The 19,016-nt window shown below is 37.1% G+C and overlaps 1 protein-coding gene across 1 annotated transcript in view; it reads left to right on the top strand.

Annotated features, from left to right (window-relative positions):
• The window catches only part of USH2A (usherin), a 782,904-nt gene that overhangs the window by 389,783 nt on the left and 374,105 nt on the right, over window positions 1-19,016 (top strand). The window contains exon 34 of the mRNA XM_049708907.1: window positions 4,115-4,262. Within this exon, the coding sequence (XP_049564864.1) occupies window positions 4,115-4,262 (148 nt within the window). The remainder of the gene's footprint in view (window positions 1-4,114; window positions 4,263-19,016) is intronic.

Consider the following 19,016-nt stretch of genomic DNA (forward strand, 5'->3'; position numbering starts at 1 on the left):
ACACTATTTTCAAAACAGTGGTGATATCAAAATAAGAAAAGTCCCTATGGTTTAGAAGCAACTAAAATTAAACAGAAATTGTGTTGCTCTTGGTTTTGATTAGAAGGAAGCAGAGGATAGGAGACAAATTTCTACTTCCAAGGCGATTTTTAGGATATTCTGTGCAGTCAATGAAAATCCACCTGAATCTTCTATGTTTTATGAATCTGTAATACCTTGAAAAATAAATACCACTAGATTGGGAGTCTGCTCTCTTGAGTTTTAATTCAGATTTTGCCACTAACTGAATGACCTAAGACACATTCACTTAATTGCACTGAGTCTTAGGTTCTTCAAGCCTAAAAGTAAGGCTTTGAATTAAATGATTTTTAATGTCTCTTTGAGCCCTAAAATTCTATGATGCTAAAAAGGTGACCCCAAATAATATTTTGTGAAGTCAAAGGAGACCTGTCAGCCACTGAATGATGTTGGTGCAAGATGTCATAAAGACGTGGAAGTCTTTGTCCCAACTCTTGTTAGGGAAGTAAATTTGCTCATATTATTTTTGATTTCACTGTATTTGTTAGGGCAGAAAATACACTGATACATCTTCAGGAAGTATTCAACTAAAAGGTTTTTTACTTTAACTCTGTTAACCCATAAATTTAATGAACCAGAACGTTTTAGGTTCATCTTGGTTAATTGAGGAACTCGTGTATATTTACAGTTTCAACATAATAACTGGCTTTCAAGGTCATGAGATTAATAGGTGGAGATCAGGTTCTCAGCCACGTGGAGTTGCCTCTTAGCATGCTAAGTGCTAAGGAACAAAACATACAGATAACAAAACATTTAGGTAGGCATTAGAGAAAAATACATGGGCATTCCATATGATTTACTCCAGACTGGAGCAGGTATGTTACTTCATGTGGTTTCGTGTAATTTCCCCTGTTGCCTGCATTAGAAACTCCTAAAGGGTAGAGACTGCATATATCGGCGGAGTGAAACAAGGTGTCCGGAAACTGGAAGCTCGCAAACAGTTCTTGAAAGAATGAATGAATGAGTGAACACTGAGTACATTTATTTCATAAAGAATCTGAGACTTCCGATGTGAATCAAATAACTTGCTGTAAAATGTCAGAGTTAGGGACTGTGTGGTTCAAAATACAAGCTCTTTGTCCTACAAGAAACTGTATAATATTTTGTTCCACTCAACAAAGGGTATTGCGAAGTGTGGTAGCTCCTGGTTAAGATAATAAGCCAGCAATTAAATAAGGAAGCTTGTAAGACAGGTATCGAGATATGTATGGTTTGATAATATTCATATTACTTTGATCGTTTGATAAATTCATATTAAAAATATTCACATTTGCCTCTTGATGAATGTTAAGTATATTTCCTGGAAAGGTTCTTGGAACTGATGAGCTTTAAATTTTCTAAAGATCATTTCTAGATAACATGGCCTTGTTCTTTTTCTTCATACTTTAAAAATATGCTGCGTTCTTAACATCATCAGACGCTACTTATCTGAAAACAACCTCTTAGAAAAGAGAATGCTAGTTTTAGATGTTCTTAATAGTCATGATTTCAAAAATAATTGATACGCTTTTATTAGTTATGCATTTTACTGTACCAAAATTGAATCTCCTATTTGGACCGGTTACTCATCACTTCAGGGTGGTAGTATGACTTCTCAGTTTAAAACAGTATATTTGTAATTGATAAAAGCTATACCCAGAAGCAACTTTAAGAACATTTATTACCTTATTGAAGGAACTAAGATACTCACCCCACTCACCTAGCGCCTCTAAATGCATACAAAAAGAACGTGGGAAAAAAAAGAACAAAATAAAATATCTTGCAGGTAATTCTGTTGTTTCAGCAACGCCTTTGTAAATTCGGGTTCATTTACAAGAAAAATTCTCTCATAAACTCCTTGGACCCTTAAAAGGCTTTTTATCAAGTTGCTAGTTTATGGGTCTTCCATGACACAGCCCAACAAACAGTCCTTCCAAACCAGAGGATGTCTTTATTTATTCCAGAATTCCCCATCCCATAAAATTCTCAAAACGAAGTAAATTTTAATTCACGCTCTGTTTTAAAAAATACGTAGTGAAATGTCACATAGGACATACAGTATTTCTCTGGGAGAGATGGCGGGGGGAATTCTTAGGCCACAAATAAGAAAAACAATAGTGACAAAGAGACTATCAGAATTACATCCCAGTGTGGTTTGAGTTTCAGCATAACATACTGCAACATTTTTCCCCTCCTAAGGAAAAAAAAGTCTATGAAATGCCAGTGGATGGATTTATCTGTCTCTAAGGACTGGCAAGTATGCTCCTTTGAGCATTTTCCTTCGATAATTCAGCTGTCTCACACAGCCTCTTTTCCTGCCACGTTTTCTGGTGGACTTTTAGCACGTTGGAAATTTTTTTTTTTTTTAATTCTTCTGTTTTAACGTTCAGGTAGTTATTTCTTGGGCTAATAGCAACATGTCCTAGGGCTTCGAATCAGGAGCTCAATTGATTTCTCCTTATTTGCCAAGATTCTGTTCTCAGGAGGAGTATGGTTTATCTCTTACAGAGATATGCACATGCCACAGCTGAGCATTAGAGGAAACCCGCAGAGGTTAATTAGGTCCCCAATCTTAATGCAGTTTCATGCCCAGGCCACAGTGTAGCCCATCTGAAACTTGCTTACGCTGAGAAATTATCCTGAAGACATGGGTTACTGTTGTCTTCTTACAATAAGAGGTAAAATTGATCTCCGAGTCTACGGACCATTTATTGTTACTTAGAGGGAAGAATTTGAAGCTCTTTTGCAGCAACTTTACAAGTCGTATACTTCAGTATAAGAAAATACCTTTAAAATCAGTCAGCTTTCTTCTATCTTTAGGAGAAAGAATACTAACTGCTTTAAGTATCAAAAGGTCATTCCTTCAGTATCAAACTGGAAAGCTTGGTACAGGCCCGAAAAAATAGAGAGGGCTTTCGGTGTTTTACTATTAGTCATATCTACCTTCCATGAAAATGAACTGAATAACTGCCTGCCTTTTACATTGTCCTAGGATTTCGCTTCATTTTCTTAATGCTCGTGGTAAAATGTAGTGCTTTTTGAAAGATCTTTACATCTTACTGTGTAAATTACAGTTGTAACTTAAAGAGGTACTGAGCAAAGCTTTAGCGTCGTTTTCAAATAGCTGCGTTATATAAAGACAGAATTGCTGATATTTACTAGCAGACATAGGCTGGAAAAAACTGTGTGCATGTCTCAATTTCCTGGAGAAGTGCTTATCTCATATGTTAGGTAGGGACGATATTTTCCTCACATGCTGAAACATTTATTTGGAATTGTTGGCAGTTTATGATGGAAATGTACACAGAAGTGTCTGAATATCCTTAATAGCCATGAATCCATTTCTGGAACCCTCCCTCCTTTGGGAATTTGGGGGTTCTGTGAGCATTTTAAGTTTGTTGGCCACGTATTGAAGCTCAGTTCCCCCGGCACGTAAGTAAATGACTTGACCCTGAAAGCCAGTAAACGTTCACTCAACAACTGCTTTGTTGGCAATTTATGAGAAATATTGTTTTATTCCATTTCACATTGTGTTCTACTTTAAACGTATTGCTCATGCTACAGTAAGTAGAAAGCGATTATATTTTCTGTGCTCTTTTTTTTTTTCCTAGAAATCACTTGTTTTGTCCTGAAGTAGTCTTCAATCTCTAGTACTTTTCTCATATGGTGTACACAGTTGTGTGTGTGTGTGTGTGTGTGTGTGTGTGTGTTTAATTCATTCGAAGAACCTTTGTGTGAGGATAATTTCATCGTGGCTATTCACACAGTCAATATATGCCCCATCTCTAGGCTCTAACTTAGGATGTATTCATAATCCATATATTCTTTCATTCTGGGTTATTGCTTGATTGTTGGAGATGGATGTCTCGTGTCCTAAAAAGCAAACCAATTAAATGTCAAACCTCAGCAATGAAACAAATTTATTTGGGGGGTGGGAGGTTAAGAGAGCATTATTTTAAAGGACCTGGAACTCTTTATGGTGAACTCTCTTTCTTCAATGCTCATCTAAACTTTGGGGCCCCAAAGTGAAATGTGCTCTTTTTGTCTCTCTGTCCAGGCTTGCACCGGGGGTGGATGCACAGTGAGTGAGGCCAGCCAGGCCCTGACTGAGGAGAGGGCCCCCGAAGGCGTGCCAGCCCCCAAAGTGCACCCGGATTCACCTCACTCCTTTAACATCTCCTGGACTGAGCCTGAATATCCAAATGGTAAGTGAACTCTTTTAGCCTCAAGTTAAAAAGATGATTAGCAAAGGTAAATTAATATTCTAAATGGCAGCTTATATGTGGTGCTTAATTTTTAATGATCATTTTAGCACATAAAATACCTGAGATAGTATCATTGTCTGTAGTTTAGGAGATTGTGGTTTTTAGGTTAACATACAATTTTGGTGGCTCAAAAGTGCTCCCTTTTGATAGTTCTTATGTACTGCATCTTATGGTTTAATATGTTCTGGGAGAGGTGAAGAGAACAAACCGGGATTCCCAAAGAATGGCCTTGTGAGAGTGACATTATATTTTCAATGACTTTTTGTTTTTGACTGTTATTCATTCTTTCTTAGAGAAGTAGGGAGATAGAAAGTTCGTACACATACTGTATTTCAAACTGCTTTTGCTTTAATAAGTTTATCTTAAAAGGGACCATTTGGAACTCTGTATTTTTAATATGTTATTTATAAATAGTTCAGCATGCATACATTAAATATATATTCATTTATTCTTGTTTAACTTGAAATGGATTGTATATATTTCTAAGTGATATGTGTATATATCACATATATATGTGTATATATACACATATATATATGTCTTTGAATAGTTTAGAGAGTTAGGTTAGCCAGTTAAAGTTTGCTAAAATAAAATCTTATAAAGAATTTGTAGTAACTTGGGACAGAAATTGCTTTATTCACTTACTGGAAATATCTTTAAGTTCCATATAACATAGTGTCATTTTTCCGCACTGGTCAAGCTTACATCACGTCAAATTTTGTTCCTCTTTAAGACAAATATCAAGAAGACTTTTAATATCATAGAAACTGTTTTAGGAAACTCATTACTGAAAACTGAAATGGCCTCTTTTAGCATAGCCAGAAAGAATGAAAGAAGAAGAATTACAATTTTATTAGTTTGTCTTATGTTTACTATGATATTAATTACTCCAGTCATCTCATTTTAATTAAACTTTTGGCAAATGCATGAGATATATTTGAGGTAAGGGAGAGTGATCTAGTAATTACAGTGAGTGATTATCTCTGCTATTGAAGTTATCCCTGAACTATTACAAATTTCCTAGTAAAAAATAAATGGATAGCTATTTGATACTTAAACAGTCAACAATCTTGTCATACTTTGTGCTCCACAAAGGAACCTAGTCTGTAGGTGGCAACGAAAATGCGAATGATTTATTTCAGTTGGATTGCTCTTAACTGCTGTTACATGATTTGTTTAGTAGACATTTCCCTTCATCCTAATCAGTAGTTGTAACTATAACTGCCCCCAGAATCCTAGGTGGACGAAAGAAATACTTTCGACATTTCAAAGAATCTTTGTGTATTATGTGTTATATATTTACAAGCAGCTTTAAAATATATTCATTGAACCATAAGAATTTGGGAGATTTAGAAGATTGGTGTTAACACGTTCATTTATTCTAAAGTCTTGTGTTTAATCACATCAGAGTTTTCAGAATTTTTACTGTGGGGCAATGGTTAGACATTTTTAAAGTAATAGTTTCATTAAAAAAAAAAAAAACTTTCTTCTCTTCATTACTTCTTTCTCCACTTTCCTCAGATATTCCAGTGTTCAGTTTCTATCCTCCATTGCCTAGAGGAGGATCTGATCGTTGGATGTTTATCTTGTCACTTCATCTGTTTTCAAAGCTCCCATACTTCCCTCTAAAAACCCAAAGAATAAAGTCCAGATTCTTTAGTCAGGCATTCACATCAGCCCCAACTTGTGACTCGATCTGCACTGACATAGCCTTGTAACACACTTTCCTTTGTAGCCTCCTGAAATACTTATGGCTTGGTGCAGGGTTGAAAAACATGGGTATGGAGTCAAATAGGCCTAGAGTCAAATCTTATCTCTGATGAGCAGTAACTGTGTTACTCTGGAAAATTTACTAAATGCCATGAACCCCAGTTTCCTTGGATTATAAAATTGGAGTTAATGATCCCTACCATCTCTCCAAATCTAACTCATTCCTCAGGACTAAATGTTAAGCCTCTTATTTTATGAAATCATTTCACTCTTTCTTGAGTGTAAGTCAAGCTTCCTCTCTTCTCTTGACCATATATCCTCTTCCTATGCCATCATCATGACACGTACTTCATTCATCCTTGGCCCAAATTTATTTGGGTACATGTCAAACATGCCCACCAGATGATAAGGACCACAAATCATTTATTTCTCTTTTCCTTCATGGAGCCTAACTCAGTGGAGTAGTTTCTGCTGGTACCTAATAATACTTAATTTATTTAGTTGTGTCTTGTGAAAATTTCATTCAATCATTAGTGTATATATTGTAGAGTCCTGACTCTTTAATGATACCAACAGAGAGGATAGAAGTAGTTACAGGCCAGATCCTGGGATATGTTTGTTTGACATGTATTTGTTTCTGAAATATATTTGTTCAGCTGTGTGGGGTCTGGGACTAGGTGGTTTTTTTTTTTGGAGTTTGGATTTTGCATTTGACTTAAGAATTTTTAATTTTCTCTTCTTGAGTATGCCTAGTTCGAATTTAATGGAACTAGGCCCATATTACAGTACAGCTGCACTGTGGTTGCTTTCTAATTTCTGAATATGCTGAGGAAGAGTAATACAATTGGAAAATAAGATAGGTTTCAGCCTTATATTACTACAGATACCCTTTCAAATGATTTTAAATTGTGTTTCTCAAACATATCTGATTATTAGAACCATCTTGGGAGCACTGATTAAAGGAGTAGATTCTAGTGCTCCAACCAAAGACCTGAATAATATCCCATTGACTTGGTTACCATCAAAAGAAGCAACCTGAGGATGTGGGAATGTCTTCCCTCTGGGTCTTTATTAAGATGTAGCAGGTCCAGAGGTATTTACACATTTAGACTGTCGTATTCTGTAAGGGGTACTGATTGTCTGGTTTTGTACACTCTAGGCTCCAAAATCTTGACTCTTAGTCAGCTATATACATAAAGGATTATTTCATTAGGACCTTAAAAACATGAGAAAAAAATGTTGAGAAACAGTAAACCCACTTTCTATAAGAAGTATTTCCAAATGCATACCTAGATGTGACAAAATATGAAAGGTATAAAAGGTTCATATATAAATATCCACTTGTTGCCTATCAAGCAATTGGTAACCTGTAGCCAGCATGGTATAGGAAACAGGCTCTCTGCTTTATAACTGATTCGGATTTAAACTATCAGCTCCTACTCATTAAACTTGGGATAATCTTTTTTTTTTTAATTTTTTTTTTAAATTTATTTTTGGCTGTGTTGGGTCTTCGTTGCTGCATGTGAGCTTTCTCTAGTTGTGGCGAGCGGGGGCTGCTCTTCGTTGCGATGCGCAGGCTTCTCATTGCGGTGGCTTCTCTTGTTGCAGGGAGTCTGGGGATACTCTTTGCCCAGGGGCTAGGAGCTTGGCCTCTTGGTTTCCGATTCCTCTCTTTCCTTTGTTCCCCAACCTGCTCCTGCCCCACAGCTTGTGCTGGGTAGCTTGTTCTTTGCTTCAGGACATGCTTCACATGCTCAGAGAATTTCTCCTGTTCTAGCATCTTTTGTTCAATGCTGTACCAGCAGCTCTAGTGCCTGACACATAATCGGTGCTCAATTAAAAAATATGTTGATTATCACTGTCAAAAAAAGAAAAACACACAGAAAATAACAAGTGCTGGAGAGGACGTAGAGAAACTAGAATCCCTGTGCGTCGTTGGTGGGAATGCAAAATGGTGCAGCTGTTATGGGAAACAGTATGGAAAAATCTTCAAAACATTAAAAATAGAATTACTATATGATCCAGCAATCCCACTTCTGGGTATTTATCCAGAAGAACTGAAAACAGGATCTTGAAGAGATATTTGTGCACCCATGTTCATTGCAGAGTTATTCACAATAAGCAAGAGATGGAAGCAACCCAAATGTCCATGGATAAATGAATGGATAAACTAAATGTTGTATATGTATACAATGGAATATTATTCCACCTTAAAAAAAAAGAAGGAAACTGTCACATGTTACAGCATGGATGAACCTTGAGAACATTATATGAGTAAAATAAACCAGTCACAAAAAGACAGATATGACATAATTCCATGTATACGCAGTATCTAAAGTAGTCAAACACAGGGAGACAGAATGTGGTTACCAGGGGCTAGGGGTTGGGAGTAAGGGGAGTGGAGAGTTTCTGTTCAGTGGATATAAAGTTTCAGTTTTGCAAGGTGAGAAAGTTCTAGAGATCTTGCCCAACAATGTGCCTATAGTTAACACTACTATACTGTATATTTAAAATGGTTAAGGTGGTAAGTTTCATGTTATGTGTTTTTCGCCACAATGAAAAAAAAAAAAAAAGAGATGTAGGGAGGATGTAATAGAATGCAATAAACTTTAAAACCAGAAAAAAATCAAGGTTAAGGACTGTGTTAGGTTAAAACAAACAAAAATTTAAATTAGTAATCACAAAAAGATATATGCATAAAATATACGTCTGTTAAAAAAGAGTGAGTTCATCTCTTTTTGTGCAACTTCCTTTTCTCACTTAACAATATGGTGGTAACATCTTTCCATGACAGTTACGTGTAGCTCAACTTCGTTCTTTGGAAAGGCAGTGTAAACTCCCACTGAGTGAAACCACAGCTTATGTGACCCATCTTTTATTGATGGACACTTAAGTTTTCATGATTTTGCTATTCTAAAGAATGCTGCTTGCTATGCATTGCCTTAGTCTGCCAAGTACTGGGTCATTATCACTTGATTAACAACTAAGGCTTTGCTTCCTTCACATATGCCCTGCTTAATCCTGGTGACTTGCTTCACACACCTGCAAAAATGGTGGTGTGACGCTCCACCTTTGTTTCTCTACTCAAGAGTCCTTCGCATCCACATTCCCTCTGGCAAAGGTGTTCTTTGCAGGCTGCAATTTCAGGCAGGATTTTAAAACCTCCGAAAAGAGCTACTTTTTAGGTCCAAGGTGGATAAGAACCCTTTATTCTGTAGGACCTTGGCTCTTCCTTTGTCATACCATTAGCCAGCAATGAGAAGCAGCACAAAGGATTACTGTCTAAGAAATGTGTGACCTGTATTGTGTAGATTACAATTGCATAATTAGAATTACGCTTTTGAGAGCTTCCAAATTCTCACGAGCTTTATCTCCCTTCAGAAGCTTTGGCCTTAGAAGCTGGAAATATGATTATTCCTCCCATTTGAGGTCTACTTTGCTAAAATCAGCATAGATATCCGACTCCACCAAACTTACTCCTCCTTGTCTAGCATAATATTTAGTAACATTTTAAACTAATTAGAATATATATATATTTAAAATACTAACTAAAACTATAAAATATGAAATTCTTATCCTTTATTAATACTTAGAATTTCTTGTAATTCTCCACTATCCTTACCTAAGTAAATTTACCTAAAATAGTTTCCCTGTTAGACTGTGACCCACTGAGGGCAGGGATTCTATATGCATTGTTTGCTGTTCTAGTCCCAGCATTTGGCAGGGTGCCAGTCATGGAGGAGATAAGTATTAGACAGCTGTTGGGTGGATTAGTGTTTACTGATGCCAGGGACAATAATCAAATGGTAATTGTGTTGATGTGAGAAGCATAAGCATATGCAATCATACAGTACACATAAATGCACATTTAGAGCATGTCATAGTTATGTAATACAGGTGGGATGATTTCAAAGGCAGTGGAAAGGCATCTCCGTCTTGGCTTACTGAAGGCTCAAAGTACATACTTAGAGACTCAGTCATTTGGCAGACAATTTCCTCAGCCTGGTAATTCGTAGACGTTCTAAAGAGAGACAGCATGCCAAGCTGGGTCTGCTTTGCATGCCTCAGTGTGAAAGGCTATCTTGTTATAGCCGTCAGGATTTGCTAATGTCAAGATGGGCATGAGAGCTGGGCACCCGTTAGACAAGGGTCCCAGGGTCTCCTTGAGAAAGGAGAGAATACTTGAGGAGCATATGGAAACATTTTCCTAATTTAGCCTTTTGTATTGATCCAGGGTTGTGAGAATTCATACGTGGATATGTACCAAGGAAGTGACAATAATTTCAGTAAGAATAGGAAAATTTTAGGAAGTTGATTATTTTTGCAGACTTATACATAGTACCATGAAGACAACAGAACATTATTGAAAGAAAGTTTAGTTCAATTTTTTGAGCACATATATTATTTCAGGAATGGGTGGTAAACACACTAATTAACTGTAGACATTTATACACACTCTGTATATGCTGTCCTTCACATTAAGAAAGGATATAGAGAAATTTTTAGAATGTATGTACATGAAGGTGTATGTGTAAATACTAATTAAGTGCTCTACCCATGCAGAGAAAGAAATATTTGATTTTCTGCTAATACTAATAATAGTAGTAATAGTAATAGCTACAGTTTATAACTATGTGCCAGGAGCTTTCAATCTCATAACTAGCCCAGGAAATAGGGACTGTTATTCCAACATTCAGATGTGGAAACTCAAATTTATAAGTATTAAGCAACTTAATTACTCTAGGCAAGACAGCTAGTTAAGTAGGAACGTAATACAAAACAAGGTGTGAATGACTCAAAATGCATGATTTTATTCACTGTAATCCTCACCTCTACTTTGTGCAGAAATGCTCGTAATGTAGGATTCCATGTAGCCATGTGAAAAAAAGATTTTTTTCAGATACTTTTACGGGTTCAGTGTCTCATTCTCAGTGCCAAGATTCAACACTTCTAAGATCTCTGTCCTGATTTTTCTCTGGGTTTAAAGGAATAACTATTTTTTTTAACTTTTTATTTTGAACTAACTCTCTTTTTAAACAGTCAAAATGTGAATCTATTTTCTTTCCTGGAAATACTCAGATTTCCTAGAAGAAACAGATCATAGAATTCGGTGAATCACTTAGGAAAATGGCTTGACAGTTTGAAGCAAACCTTGTGTAACTTTTATGAAACACCTCCCATCCGTTTGTCAGGTAGAATTTCCCAAGCACGTTCTTTTTTAGATTCCGTTGATTCCGTTTTTAGGCAATCATAACAGTAATAAGGCATTCTCCCACGTTGTGAAAGCTGTTCTCTCTTTTCCTTTTTAATTGAAGGATCAAGTATTCACACAGGGAGATATCTGCCACATTCAATCATCATCCAGACCTTGGGGGGGAACCTCGGTTGACATTCACATTGCCACACTGGACTGGAAAAAACAAACAGATATGTTTGGAGCGTCTGTATTCACTATGCGTGTTATTTTTATGACACACCAAAGCATTGTTGTTTAATTCTTACAGTAAACAGAATTCTTCAATGTACATAGAGATACCTTGTATTAAATGTACACTGTATTGTACTGGTATTGAATTTCCTTGGTTATATATGACAATCTATTGGGCACCTTAGGAAATACAATTTGACATAACCTGATGAAGAGGCACAAAGATACATATCCCAGTGGATGTGCTTTATGGACAATTACGATTCAGCTTCCCTGTGAAAATTAAACACCTTAAAAATTCTACCATTATGGAAGGAGAAAGGTGATAAACTTCAAACTGCTTATGATAGAGAGCCAGTGGGAATTAAGGATCCATTTTGTGGATTATCCACTGAAGAACTGATTTGTAGAACTGGATGAAATAACCTGATCCCCCATACCACATAGCATAATATTGTTTTATTTTTTTATGGCTATCTTAACTGATTATTAGCACAAGAGGATAAGCAAGAGAAAAGCACAAAAAATACAATACGGTGCAATATAATAATTCCCTGTAATTCTTTATGTTGTCTATTTTTCTTTTGCCTCTTTAGATCCTCTCTCTACTCTCCTCCACTCAGCCCTGCATCCTACAAGGCTGACCTTTACTCACAGCATCAATGGGCTTCCTCTCTCTCTGGCTTCCTTTTGGTTTGTCCCTGGGCAGCAGCAGCAAGAGTTGAAAGAGTCAGAGGAGGGCTTCCCTGGTGGCGCAGTGGTTGGGAATCCGCCTGTCGATTCAGGGGACACAGGTTCGTGCCCCGGTCCGGGAGGATCCCACATGCCGTGGAGAGGCTGGGCCCGTGAGCCGTGGCCGCTGGGCCTGCGCATCCGGAGACTGTGCTCTGCAGCGGGAGAGGCTGCAGTGGTGAGAGCCCCGCGTACCGCAAAAAAAAAAAAAAAAAAAAAAAAGAATCAGAGGAGAAGGGAGTCTCAGAACTTTCTGCCAGGCTCTGGGCTCCAGGGCTGCCTTCCTCCACTAACGGCTACAGCTCCTATCCAGTGGTCCTTCCCTGTCACTGCAGCTCTTTCTCCAGCTTCCTGAATCAGTGTTCATCCTTTCCCCTGCAAATTTAAGGATGCTTACTGGCTCCTAGGAGTCCTGACGATTTCTAACCGGGGATGCGTTATTATCACTTGGTGCTTTCCATTAACTCTACCCATATCCTTGTACATAGATCCTTCACTAAACTATCCTCATTTGTTCATTTGAGTTTCCATCAGGTTCCTCCTGAGACCCTGACTCATGTCTAAATCTCATTTAATCCACAGTTGACACACACAATTTGGGGGGCTGGATGTAGAGTAAAGGTAAAATACTTCCTTTCATTCTGAGACTGGAAAAAGGAAATAAGTAAACAAACATAAATTCTATTTTGTTGCACTTCGTTTTGGCACATTAGACATTTTTAAAGCAAATAAAGGGGGCTGTGCTCAAAAGTTCTAGTTGCAGATTGTTTATCTAATACTCCTGTGATATTTCATTTTTAAATAGTAATCAACTTACTGATCTCTCATTGAAAGCTTTCGATTTCTTATTATGAAATCTTTGTTATAACTAACCAAACAATGGTGTACGAAATTTTTCCTCTTAATGAGGTAACTCCCAGTGCAAGTCAGTTTAAAGATCTGTTTCTCAAATAAGCCTTATTCCCTAACGAACCTGGACTAGATTAGCATCTGCCTTCCCTCCCCCACCCCCCCCATGTTTTCTTCTATTCCCTCTGATTCTCCTTTAATCAACTTTACATACACATAATGAATGCACTTAGTCTGTCTTCTCACTTAGATTGAAAGTTTTCTGAAGGCAGGTACCAAGGCTGTTTTGATCACTTCTGTATTCCCAGCATGTAACACAATGCCTGGCACATAGTAGGTCCACCATAAATATTTTCTGATGAATCAGATTACTATGCTAGTAGGTTACCAAAAACCAAAGCCACTAAGTCCAGTATATTTTTTTCAAAAATTATTTTATAGTATTTAGTAAGTAGCTATGTTTTCACACTGTACTCTCTGGGCTTGATTGGAGTAGGGGAGGAATCTTATGTAAAGACTTAGCAAACACATATAAGAAACTGCTAGGTGGTAGGATGAATGGATAAAGAAGATGTGGTACATATATACAATGGAATATTACTCAGTCATTAAAAAGAATGAAATAATGCCATTTGTAGAAACATGGATGGACCTAGAGATTATCACACTAAGTGAAGTAAGTCAGGGAAAGACAAATACCATATGATATCACTTATATGTGAAATCTTAAAAAAGTGATACAAATGAACTTATTTACAAAACAGAAACAGACTCACAGACTTAGAAAACGAAGTTATGGTTACCAGGGGAAGGGTGGGGGAGGGATAGTTAGGGATTTGGGGATTGACATGTACAAACTGCTATATTTAAAATAGATAACCAACAAGGACCTACTGTATAGCACAGGGAACTCTGCTCAGTACTCTGTAATAACCTAAATGGCAAAAGAATTTGAAAAAGAGTAGATACACGTTATGTGTATAACTGAATCACTTTGCTGTATACCGGAAACTAACACAACATTGTTAATCAACAATACTCTAATATAAAATAAAAAATAGAAAAAATAAACCTGCTAGGTGATGACAGCATACAAGTAAGGAATACAGACCTGTCTCAAATATGTTTTTGAGAGATGTGCAGACTATTTTTTTTACAAGAAACATGCAGTTCGTGACATAGATCAGAGTAGGAGGAGACAGTCTCAGCTGACATTCCCATAACAAACCGGGCTTGAACTTATCCTGGAAGAAAGGGACAGCTCTAAGCTCATGCCTTTTATGTGCATAGCATCTAATTCCTTGGGGACTTTCATATATGCTCACTTATTTGGTATTCACGTTAACTCAGGCCACTAGGGCAAGGAATAGTGTCCCAATTTTATGGGAGAGGAAATAAAAGCTTAGAAAATGTGAGTTCCTTAGCCAAGTTTTAAAGGTGCCTAGTCGCGAGAGAACAGCCATATGCAGTGAGAGAAAGTTCTTCAAAGGGCAGCCACCAGCTGGGAAGTCTTCCACTTTGCCCCCTGATTTTGTGTCTGTGGCTTATTTTTTCTCCACCACATTTAAGAGAGTGCCCAGAACATAGTAGGCACTCAATAATTACTGTGCTGATTGGATGAATAATCATTTACATGTACAGGCATAAAATAGACACTTAAAAATAATTGGCCATAAGGTAAAATTCTGCAACTCTGTTTTTTTCCTCCTGATAAATATGGAGCAGGCATATTTTCATGTCAGTATATACAGCTCGCCCTCATTTTTTCTAAAAGCTTAATCGAAAGTCATTGAATGAAACCACAGCTCTGTCCCACCATGAGGGTACCAGGTACATGACTAGTGTGCATTCTTTGGTGCAACTGCATCTCATCAATGCCAGCTAACCTTACTTATAAACAACATTGACAGTGAGGTCAGGTGCTTGGTCCGGTACACAGTGCTCAGATGGATTCTGGTTTATCTTGAGGTAGTGTAGCAAGAAAGATTCAGCCGAGTTAGAGCCTCAGGAGTCCCCAAGGCTAGGGGAAAGGCCCCTGAATCAGCTGTTAACCCCTTCCTTCTCAAACCAAAGCAAACTAAAATGTAAGGAATAAAAAAAGAAAAGAAAGCTGGTATAACTACTTTAATATCAGACGAAGGAGATGTTCAGGCAAACAGGATTATTAGAGATAATTAGGTAACTTCATATTGATAAAAGGTTTACTAAAATTAAGGACTTTTTTTTTCATCAAAATGTGCTATAAACTAAGTGCCTGAAAAGATAAGTAACAGAATGAGATATGATATTTACAACACATGTAACTATCAGAAGACCAGTATCCACAATATATAAAGTATTCCTAGGAATCAATAATAAACTGGGGAAAGATCTGGAAAAGCATTTCACAAAAGAAAAAAATAAATAAATGGCTGATAGACATAAGGAAATGTACTCAGTCCCTTTAATAAGCTGGGAAATAAAATAATACCAAAACAAGGCACCATTTTATGCAAAAAAATACTGGCAAAAATTTAACAGTGACTATACAAGGTCTTTTTGAGGATATGGAACAATGAGGACTCACAGGCACTATAGGTGGTAACGGGAATTGATGTACTTTGAAAAGGAGTTGAGCATTGTCTTACTAGACAATTGAATATATCCCAACAACTCCACTCCAGTATCTATACCCTAGGAAACTTGTACACATGAGACTCAGGACACATGTGCAAAAATGATTATAGCTACATTGATATATCAGCCAAAATGTGGAAACCATCTAAATATCAACAATAGAATAAATATATAAATTGTGCCATACAAAAATACTATACAGCCATGGAAATGAGCAAAGTATGGCTACCCTCAACAACATGGATAGAACTGGTGCGTATTATGTTGAATAAAAAATCATGCAAAAATTGCATAAATATGATTTTATTAATTCAAAGTAGAAAACACACAAAACTTAATTGCTTTGTTTAGGGATGCATTCTTAGGTAGAAAAGCAAGAAAATGGTTCTTAAAGTCAATCTAGTTGTCTGTGGCGGGGGGAAGGGTTGGAATCATGAAGGACTCATAAGACATTTGCAGGGTGCTGGCAATATTCTATTTTTTAATCTTGGCGATGGTTATAGGAGTTTTGCTTTTAAACTTGTTTTAAAAATATAACATATTTTACACACTTTTCTATATTATGTTTTATTACATAATTTTTAAAAGATGGAAAAAAATAGATCCACAGAAGCTGGCGAGCATCCTCTTTGGTGCCCTGTGGAGTCTGAATGCTTCAGTGCCAACCATCACGGCCAAGTTAGCAAACCTCTCTCAAACCTGTTTTTCTCATCTGTAAAGGAAAAGTGAAACTCTTTCTGCTTTCATGGGTATTTCCTGAGGACTGAAGTATCTGATTAAAACATAAATACAGTTATTTTTTCAGCATCAACTGCCCCTGCCTTTCAAGTGTTTGCCTCTTCTGTCATGCTTCCCTACACAACAGTTTTTGTTTTCTATTTTAGTTAAATGTTGTTTTCGGAGATAATTCTAGATTTACATGCAGTTGTAAGAAATAATGCAAAGAGAGTCCATGTGTACTTTGTCCAGTTTCCCCTAATGGCCAACATCTCCCAAAGCTATAGTACACTAGTGCAACGAAAATTTTGACACTGATACAGCCAAGATACAAAACAGGCCCATAACTTTCTTTTTTAATCCTCAAATGAAAATCAATCCCTTTTAAACCATTAGTATAGAGGCAAGCTAGTTCTTCGGTAGCAGATTTTTATGAGATTTTTTTATTGGGAAGTTCACAGTCCATCTCTGATAAAGATAGATACCTCTCTCTTCGACTAGTGACGTTGTTATACCGTATTTAGTCTAACACATCCCAGTCCTAAGCTCATGTTTGTTTTATTAAAAAAGAGAAAGTACAGTTGACCCTTGAGCAATAAGGGTGATGTGATAGAAAATCCACGTGCAGTCCTCCCTCAGCATCCATGAGGGATTGGCAGGACCATCTGCAGGTACCAAAATCCGCAGGTGCTCAGAGCCCCATAGTCAGCCCTCCCTACCTGCGGTTCTGCATCTGTGGAATCAACCAACCTCAGAATGTGTAGTTTTGTATTTACTGAAAAAAATCCACATATAAGTGGACACATGCAGTTCAAACCCATGTTGTTCAAAGGTCAGCTATATATAAAAGTGTTAAAGATATTTCTCTTAGAATATGCCACGTACTACTGCTGAAATGTGGCATTTCCACATCCCTGCCTGGGTTACAACTAGTTATGATACCTTCAGGAAAATGTGGCTTTAAAAATTATTAATATTATTTTTTCTTTTTGATATTTTCATCTGTCCTACTGTTCCCTACCTCCATGCTCTTCCCTACGCCAGTATTATATATGTCATTCTAGGTTAATTTTTCTAAATAAGACTTTCATTATGCCCCTAGTCAGTACATAAAAGCATCAGTGATTCTCCTGTGCATCATAAAATCCCAACTTGTTGGAGCAGCATTCAGGCCCTAACTGCCTTTGAATCCTTATTTTCTATTAGACTTTAACCAATTACAGCAACAACAAGAAAATACTGGTCTATTCAGGATATCTTCACTATACCTTGCACTTGCTTCCTTCCACACATTGGTGAATATCATTTCCCTACCAGGGGCATCTTCTTGAGTCATTGTCTTTTCACCTTATACCATTTACGGAAGAACCTATGGAAGATGCAGCTTCCTTGAAGGGAAGACATGGCTGCTCTGAAAAGCTTTTAGTACTCGCTTTAGCCAGAGTGATTGTTCCCTGCTAGAAGCTTCTGTACTTACTGTCTATACCATTTGTTGGGCATAAAGGTTTTGTGGTGCTTATCACTCATCTAACTCTTGGATTGTTATTTAGTTAGACCTGTGTTTAACCCTTTTCTTACTTCCATAAAGGTAGATACTATTTCTTATTCTTTCTGTGCCCCAAAGCACCAAGCATAGTACCTTTCAGGTAGTTGACTTTCAATAAATATATGTTATTTTTTTCATCAGGCTCATCCTCATTGCTTTGAGGGCTAGAGCATGTTCATCAGTTCTTAATTTGAGTGGAATTCCTGCATATTTTAGGAGAGAAAATTAGGCTGGAAATGGATAACAGGAGTAGTGGCAGCAGTGGGTTGAGATTGCCAGATCCCACCGCTGAATTTATCCTTGTATGACTTTGGGAAGTAGCTTAGCCTCTCTAAGACCGCATTCCCTCATCTCCACAACAAGGCAAATAACAGTTCTAACTTCTTGGTGGTGTCAAAGTTAACAGAAATAATTCATATTAAGCCTGCCGCCTATTGTCCGACTCAAAGTAAGTGTTCAGTACATTTTTTAATAATTGTTTTGTAATTTCAAAAATACTTACATGGCATTTTAAGAACTTAGCATTTTCCTTTTCCCAAAGCTATCCGTACACGTCCTGTGCTCTAGTCAAAGAAAGAAAGTGTCTTCTTAGGCTATGTTTAAAATGGCCACTAGATTATATTCACTAGTTTTTGTACCTCACTTTGGGAATCTGAGGTCAATAAAAATTGTTGTGTTAAGAGATATTTTAGACTTATTACTTAATGTATGTTTTGAGAACTGAATTATACAATGTTTCATATCATACTAATATTATTTATATCAAAACATTTGCTAATAAAAGCAAACTATGAACTTTGCTTGCCTGTCTTGACAAGAAATGGAGTGTTCTTTTCAAATGGTATCTCTTATTGTCCACAAGTTTACCAGGAAATTTGACTCTGTGTCCTTAATTCAAGATTTTATAGTTAATGGCCTTGCCCAAATCAGATCAGAGGAAAGGCCTTGTCTTAGGCTCTTTTGGGGGAGGGGGGCACAGATGGATTCCAGCTCTAAACCACAGTAGTATCCCACTTTGCTCTGACTTTAGATCTGGTGATTGGCTGGTAAGACCTGGACCAAAAGGCAGAAAACCAGAGAGGTCAGCACCGCTAGT

This window comes from Orcinus orca, chromosome 1 (assembly GCF_937001465.1).
Source record: "Orcinus orca chromosome 1, mOrcOrc1.1, whole genome shotgun sequence".
NCBI lineage: Eukaryota > Metazoa > Chordata > Mammalia > Artiodactyla > Delphinidae > Orcinus > Orcinus orca.